The sequence below is a fragment of the Procambarus clarkii genome, chromosome 81 (assembly GCF_040958095.1).
Source record: "Procambarus clarkii isolate CNS0578487 chromosome 81, FALCON_Pclarkii_2.0, whole genome shotgun sequence".
In the NCBI taxonomy this organism is placed as follows: Eukaryota; Metazoa; Arthropoda; class Malacostraca; order Decapoda; family Cambaridae; genus Procambarus; species Procambarus clarkii.
The window spans coordinates 7,921,275-7,930,006 of record NC_091230.1 but is presented as its reverse complement, the minus strand read 5'-3'; the positions used below and the strand labels follow the sequence as shown (position 1 = coordinate 7,930,006).

The following is an 8,732-nucleotide window of genomic DNA, read 5'->3' as shown; positions in this document are numbered from 1 at the left end:
AATGTGTATACTCTTTTTACTCTCCTGACCTTAGTTCTCGAGCTATGTATTTCATTTTGGTACCAACGTGTTCGCAATAACATTCTCTAGAAGAAAATCAGCAAAAACGGTCACCAAAAGTTATATGAATACCAGCACCCAATAAATACCTACGTAGATGACTCGCCGTGAGTGCCCAAGAGCAACAAAATGTTTTTACTCTTGGGATTGTTATCACTTCCACACTTGTCCTACAGCGTTAATTTTGGTATCAATGTACTCGCAATGAAATTCCCAACACGGTGATATGAATATAAACGTAGAATAATGGTCGCTGCCCACCCGCAAGAGTGTGGGAAGTGGCGGAACTGTTACCCAGTATTGGTGACAAGACGACACATGGGCGATACAGTGCTTTGAAAGTTTATAATTATATCACTGTCCTGACATTATTATTGTATGTACGTCATTCATTTTTGTGCCAATGTTTTCGCAATAGAATGTTCTATGAGCCCGTAGGTAAAAAAGAGCAACAAAGCGTAAGATAGAATAGCACCATATATAAAACAACGCTGGTACATATCAGTGAGCGTCAAACACACACGAAATGTGTGTGTTTGATGGTGGTCAAACGATGTTTGATGTGTTTGATCAGGTGATGTCCTGATCCGCATAATTAAAGTATGAATTATGTTGAGAAAAAATAAGAAAAAAGGGAAAAAACAGGGGTGGGAGAAACATGACAGAAAAAGAGTAAAAATACAATTTGGTCAACAAAACAGCATTGTTTAAAATAAAAGATATGGATTGACATTTTGGGGGTTAGGTTGGTAGGTTACATTGAGTTAATTAGGTAGTACTTAGTGTTTATCTGTTATAGATAGGAGCTGCCTGGTATGGGCCAATAGGCCTTCTGCAGTTACCTTTGTTTTTATGTTTTTGCCCTGTAACCTAAATGGTTAGAGAGGCACATATATGGGCTTAGGGACTGAACCCCACACTACATTTAGCTAAGCTGGTTACAATCTTGATGATATAGTTACAAAATTCTGTATAAGTCGTCACATTATCAATGGGTTCGAGATCAACCACAATTTCCTGAATAGATATAACAAAGGGGATATTAATAGGGTATTAAAATTGTCAACACAAGATAGAACACGAAACAATGGGTATAAATTGGATAAGTTTAGATTTAGGAAAGACTTGGGTAAATACAGGGTCAGTAACAGGGTTGTTGATTTGTGGAATTTTTCTTAACTTATAAATTTATCTTTATTTATCTTAAACTGGTTGGGAGAGGTACAGTTTTTAACATAATTGGGAAGGTCATTCCACATTCGAGGTCTCTTGATTTGTAAAGCATTTCTAGTTTGACTAAGTCGTACTCTTGGAATATCAAATAGGTATTTGTTTCTGGTGTGGTGCTCATGGGATCTGTTACAACCTTCTAGGAAGCTTTTAAGGTCAGGATTGACATTACAGTGCAGCGTTTTATATATATAAAATACACATGAGAGTATGTGCAGGGACTTAATATCTAACATATTCAGAGATTTGAGTAAGGGGTCCATATATACTGCCCGGTTGCCTGAAATGCTATATAGGCCTACTATAGTGGCTTTAGGTATTGTATGCACTAGCTCTATCTATAAATCCAACATTATGTTTGTAAATCAACTATGTATGTATGAAAAAAAATGACTAATACGTTCGGCGAATGACTTTGACTTCAACTTCACTTTGACTTCGTTCATGTCATCGTATTTTCCGTAATATATAAAGGTTATGACAATGCAATTATATTATTGTGTGCAAGTAAGTTTGAAATTTCATGTACCCTAAAAATATTAAAATAAAGAATAAGAATAATTAAATAATTGTTGTAGTAAATTGTCACACGTTCATCATACGCAAACGAACACACAGTTTGGAGCGTCAGTACAAGACCGCCGCCATTTTAAAACACGGCTTCGAATGTAAGTAATGTTTTTCTCGTACTAACACTGTGTTATACAATAGATTTGGTCTTGAATTCACAAATTTAGTTGTTACATCTGACAGAGTATGTTAGACGGTGTAATGCTGGTCCATGTTAACGTATTTGTGGGCTTGGTTGGTTTAAATGTGGAGGCGAGGCCTGGCAGTGCTGGTGTATGTGGAGGCGAGGCGAGGCCTGGCAGTGCTGGTGTATGTGGAGGCGAGGCCTGGCTGTGCTGGTGAGTATGTGGAGGCGAGGCCTGGCAGTGCTGGTGTATGTGGAGGCGAGGCCTGGCTGTGCTAGTGTGTATGTGGAGGCGAGGCCTGGCTGTGCTAGTGTGTATGTGGAGGCGAGGCCTGGCAGTGCTGGTGTATGTGGAGGCGAGGCCTGGCTGTGCTAGTGTGTATGTGGAGGCGAGGCCTGGCAGTGCTGGTGTATGTGGAGGCGAGGCCTGGCTGTGCTAGTGTGTATGTGGAGGCGAGGCCTGGCTGTGCTAGTGTGTATGTGGAGGCGAGGCATGTACAACACTCCCCAATAGGAAGAAAACCCACTGGGTTCTAGGCTAGGTTAGGCTTATCTGTAATAATTGAATTAAGCCTAGCAAAGCCTAGAACCTAGTTCAGTAATTTAAAAAATGTTGTAACTTGAAAAATGCCATTCAATACATTACACAATTTAAATATTTTCAGGCAATCAACACAACCCTCATGTTGGCTAACCCTCTCTCATGTTGGTCAATAATTTAATTATTTTTTTATGGAGTAATCTTTGCTGTTGAAATGTAGTCTTTTTGAGACTACATTTCAAATGTAGTGTGTGTGGAGGCGTGTATGTTAGGTATTACCTAATATACACGGTGTAATATATCTATCTGTGTGAAATAGATTAAATCCATTTATTTGATATTCAGCTAATAGTTCTGTATTTTCTACATTCATCCATGTTTTGGTAAGTGCAATAATATGTATTGTTTCATTGCAGATTAGAGATTCAAGATAGTTCTAGATTTCCGAAGTACTGAAACGCGCGCCATACAGGCTTGGTGGATCTAGGTGCAAGGTAAAATTATTTACATTTACTTTTGTATTTATGTTTTGTATTTATATGCATATATGCATTTATATGCATTATTCTATAGAATAATAGATCTCGTAATAATTTTGCAAAAATAGTGGCATTTACTATTTTTAAAAGATTATTAAAAAATTTACTGATATGGTGCATTCGGAAGGGCGAAGAGGGAGAACGGCCTGTTGACATAGCTCGGGTGCAGGGGGGGGGGGGGGGGGGGGTTGTGTAAAAGCCTGGTTTGTGCCTCGGAGAGGCTATGGGATCCAGTAAGTTCAGTAGAACTTCGGTTTCAACCCTTTTACCCTGTTGTAGCTCAGTCGATTAAGGCAGTGTCTGGGATGCTCCCGGACGCAGGTTCGAATCCTCGTCACGGCCCTTGTGGATTTGTTCATTTGATGCATCACGTTATTGTGATCTGTGTGTGTAATTCTTCACTTGCTACAGCAACAGGAATGTGTGTGTATGTATTTGTGTTGTTGAATATGACCGAAAGTGTAAGATTAATGATTCTAACACAAATCGTCTGAATATTTGTTTTTCTTCACTGTCGAGAGTAGTTAAAAAAATTTACTCGAGTTTATTTTCACACTTTATTTATGGTCCTTAAGTCCCTCTCCTTAATGCTGCTGCTGTTTCTCGCATCTTTGCATCGCTTGTATGTTTGGGGGTTTGGCCTCTTGCTATATATTGATTCCATTTGTGTGTGTTTGGGTCTCAGGCCCTCTCGCAATTTCTGTTGAACAAACCCCTTTTCCTAGTTCTGCATCTCTCCTTTGGTACAAATTTTGTTGTGCTTTTATCATATATTTCACAAAACTTGACATACATTTCATTTACTTCATGTCCTATCAGCAAGTGTTTGTCAAATTCTTTAAGGAAAGTTTATCATCCTGATTGCAGATCTCTAGCGATATTATGTCAACTTCTTGTGGATTCGCAATCATTATTTAATTTACCTTTAGGTGTTCTTTCACCAGCACAGCAACACTGTACCTCTCCCAACCAGTTTAAGATAAAAACTAAGTACTAACTAATTAACTCAATGTAACCTACCTTACCCCCAAAATGACAACCCATGTCTTCTATTTTAAACAATGCTGTTTTGTTGACCAAATTGTATTTTTGTTTTTTTCTGCAATGTTTCCCCCCCCACCACTCTACCACCACATTGAGTTTAGTAGCTCTGTGCACGTCAGGTGCTGTTTAATATACAGACCTACTCCTCCATTTGACCTAGTTTCTCTATCACATCTATATCACTTTGTGCTTTAGCCCTGGTGGAGCTTGGTCCACCAGGCTGTTGTTTGGAGTGGCCCGCAGATCCACATACAGTCTGCATATGATATACAGTCTGTTGATCAATTAAACTACAGTAGTTAGTTTTTATCATCCGAATGCACCAATATGTGTTCATTCTTCCCAGATGAAGGAACTAGGTAATATTCATCATCTGAATGCACCATCTGATGCTTTAACACACTCATGATACACGAGAGGTTTAAAAAACTTTTAAAACTTTTAAAACTTTTTGACCTATGTATTTAAAAGCAATTCTAAAGTTAAAAAGTGTAGCATAGGCCCCTCGCAGAATGTTCTTAATATGATCCTCAGGTTATAGTTTTCTATCTAAAACCACCCCTAGATCTCTTTCTTGATCAGAATTCTTTATAGATCTCAGTGGCTCGATCATAGAAACTGCTCTAAATCCTTGTTGGCCTGGATTGTGGAGGTCATTGGTCTCTATAAAACTAGTAATCTGACTCCTGATCACTCTCAAATAATTTTATTATGTGGGATGTTAGTGCAACTGGTCTATAATTCTTTGCCAATGCTTGTGTTGTGTTGTGTTGTTTTGGTAGTGATGTGCAATGTGTTGTTTTGGTAGTGATTCGTCCAGTTCTGGTAGTAGTGCGGTTGTTGTGTAGTGTAGTACTTGTGTGCTTGTTAATGACTTGTATTCCAGTCTTGTGGGTATCTCCTTTCCCCTACGGGCCAACTGCTTTGTTCTTACCTAGCATTTTGCTTTGTTTGGGTATGAATGTTTGTGTGCCGTATATTTTGCAAAATTTGCCATATATCTCATTATTTACTCCTCTGCCTAGCAACAAGTCTGTCTAATTATACTCATTAACTGTTTTTCAAAGTTCCCCATAGTGTCCTTTATTGAAATCGAGTTCATGAACCGTTTCAATGTTCTTATTTTCTTCTAGATTATATCTTAAAGTATATTTAAATGTTATTGTTATTATTGTTATTAAATGTTATTGTGACATTGCATTGCAATTGAGCTATGTTGTTTACCATACCGTTCATTTCGTGAGTATAAGTATAGATGCCACACTTGTGACAGGTAAAACCATGCCTTTTTTGAAAAACAGCACCGTCTGTTGCACGTAAGAGCAACCCACACTATATTATGTTGCGATATTATTTCAATATTTCCGATTGTATTGATAATTTGAATTTTCATAGATTTCAATTTATTTTCATTTCGATTTAATAATTTTGTGTGACATTGCATTGAAATTGAGCTGTGTTGTTTACCATACTGTTCATTTCATGAGTATAGTTTATTTTTTTATTTTTTTCATTTCATTTTTTTAGCTGTTCTTATTTTTCAGTGATGGGAATATCAGATCATTTGATGTTCCCAATTTTCTGATGGAAGCATCAGACCATTATAGAATGCATCGGATGAGGTAGTTTGGAATGGTGGGGAGGACGAGAGGGGGGTATGGTGGGGAAGACGAGGGGACAGAGGAGAGGGTAATGGTGGGGAGGACGAGGGGACTGGGGAGTTGGGGATGGTGGGGACAGGGGAATGCTGGGGAGGACAAAGGGACAGGTGAATGGGAGATGGTGGGGGAGGAAGAAGGACAGGGGAGGGGAAAATGGTAAGGAGGACGATGGGACAGGGAAGTGGGAATAGTGGGGATGATGTGGGGACAGGGAAGTGGGAAGGACGAGAGGACTGTGGAATGGGGAATAGCAAAGTGAATTATAATTATATATATTAATTAATTCTTATAAATTTCCAGAAGCCTGTATCAACACCCACACTAATGCAACTGAAAGAGATGTTGAGACAAGTATTGCTGATATGTTGAAGAACGCCCCAAACAAACTCGGTGGAAACAGATACAAGGTAAAGTTTGCCAATTTGCTGTAGTCTAATTCAATTTCTTTTTAGTAATCTTCGAGAACATTTATGCTATGAATAAGATAAAATAATGTAACTGATTTTGATTTATTTACTATTTATTATTTATTTACCGTTATTAGTATAATAGATCTCGTAATAATTTTGCAAAAATAATGGCATTTACTATTTTAAAAAGCTCGGGTGCAGGGGGGGGGGGGGTTATGTAAAAGCCTGGTTTGTGCCTCGGAGAGGCTATGGGATCCAGTAAGATCGTCCTTCCTTTCCTCCCTAGAATCTGGATGTAGCAGGTGCTCAATTGTCAAAAGTGAAAAATTGGTTTTGTCTTCCTACCTACCTACCTACCTACCTACCTTGAGGCTACCTTGAGGTGCTTCCGGGGCTTAGTGTCCCCGCGGCCCGGTCGTCGACCAGGCCTCCTGGTTGCTGGACTGATCAACCAGGCTGTATGCACCATTTGTGTAAATTTGCTAATAATCTTTTAAAAATAGTAAATGCCATTATTTTTGCAAAATTATTACGAGATCTATTATACTAATAACGGTTTGATAAAATACAGTAGACTGCCTACTGGATAATAGTTCCAGTCCACCTGTAGACAGGGATCTCACATCAGCTTGTATATTATACAAGGATAAGATTTGATAAATTCAGTTATTTGACTGAACACTGGCTCTGTTTAAATCAGAGATTTAAACATACATAGTCTAACCTAGCTCCATAACTAACAGCCATTAGCCATTAGCCATTCATGCACAGCCATCAGCTGGGCCATAGACCGGCAATTTTGCTTTTTTCCCAAGCCGGTCTGTTTTTTTTCGATGCCTCAGTGGCCCATGCACAGGTCCGTTCAAGGGGATTAAATAGCCGTTCTATGGCCCCAGGGTTTGTATTTTATCAAACTCTTATTAGAATAATAGATCTCGTAATAATTTTGCAAAAATAGTAGCATTTACTATTTTAAAAAGCTCGGGTGCAGGGGGGGGGGGGGGGGTTATGTAAAAGCCTGGTTTGTGCCTCGGAGAGGCTATGGGATCCAGTAAGATCGTCCTTCCTTTCCTCCCTAGAATCTGGATGTAGCAGGTGCTCAATTGTCAAAAGTGAAAAATTGGTTTTGTCTTCCGAATGCACCATTTCTGTAAATTTGCTAATAATCTTTTAAAAATAGTAAATGCCATTATTTTTGCAAAATTATTACGAGATCTATTATACTAATAACGGTTTGATAAAATACAGTAGACTGCCTACTGGATAATAGTTCCAGTCCACCTGTAGACAGGGATCTCACATCAGCTTGTATATTATACAAGGATAAGATTTGATTTACTTTTGTATTTATATGCATATATGCATTTATATGCATTATTCTCTAGAATAATAGATCTCGTAATAATTTTGCAAAAATAGTGGCATTTACTATTTTAAAAAGCTCGGGTGCAGGGGGGGGGGGGTTTGTGTAAAAGCCTGGTTTGTGCCTCGGAGAGGCTATGGGATCCAGTAAGATCGTCCTTCCTTTCCTCCCTAGAATCTGGATGTAGCAGGTGCTCAATTGTCAAAAGTGAAAAATTGGTTTTGTCTTCCGAAATGCACCATTTGTGTAAATTTGCTAATAATCTTTTAAAAATAGTAAATGCCATTATTTTTGCAAAATTATTACGAGATCTATTATACTAATAACGGTTTGATAAAATACAGTAGACTGCCTACTGGATAATAGTTCCAGTCCACCTGTAGACAGGGATCTCACATCAGCTTGTATATTATACAAGGATAAGATTTGATAAATTCAGTTATTTGACTGAACACTGGCTCTGTTTAAATCAGAGATTTAAACATACATAGTCTAACCTAGCTCCATAACTAACAGCCATTAGCCATTAGCCATTCATGCACAGCCATCAGCTGGGCCATAGACCGGCAATTTTGCTTTTTTCCCAAGCCGGTCTGTTTTTTTTCGATGCCTCAGTGGCCCATGCACAGGTCCGTTCAAGGGGATTAAATAGCCGTTCTATGGCCCCAGGGTTTGTATTTTATCAAACTCTTATTAGAATAATAGATCTCGTAATAATTTTGCAAAAATAGTAGCATTTACTATTTTAAAAAGCTCGGGTGCAGGGGGGGGGGGTTATGTAAAAGCCTGGTTTGTGCCTCGGAGAGGCTATGGGATCCAGTAAGATCGTCCTTCCTTTCCTCCCTAGAATCTGGATGTAGCAGGTGCTCAATTGTCAAAAGTGAAAAATTGGTTTTGTCTTCCGAATGCACCATTTCTGTAAATTTGCTAATAATCTTTTAAAAATAGTAAATGCCATTATTTTTGCAAAATTATTACGAGATCTATTATACTAATAACGGTTTGATAAAATACAGTAGACTGCCTACTGGTTTTACCTGTAATAAGGTTTGATACAGATGATTATGATTATGGTTTTGGCATAATGGAATACATGATGAAGGAATTATCAAAATTGACATTTTTATCAGGGGATATCCTGAATATTGTCAAAATGACGGAAACCCATATGTCAAAAACACATGGAGATA

The 8,732-nt window shown here is 38.3% G+C and overlaps 1 protein-coding gene across 1 annotated transcript in view; it reads left to right on the top strand.

Annotated features, from left to right (window-relative positions):
• The first annotated feature begins 2,937 nt into the window (after positions 1–2,937).
• The window catches only part of LOC138358049 (uncharacterized), a 7,926-nt gene continuing 2,131 nt past the window's right edge, over positions 2,938–8,732 (top strand). Inside the window, exons 1-2 of the mRNA XM_069315515.1 lie at positions 2,938–3,019; positions 6,070–6,176. Coding sequence (XP_069171616.1) covers positions 6,132–6,176 — 45 coding nt within the window. The 5' untranslated portion in view covers positions 2,938–3,019; positions 6,070–6,131. The remainder of the gene's footprint in view (positions 3,020–6,069; positions 6,177–8,732) is intronic.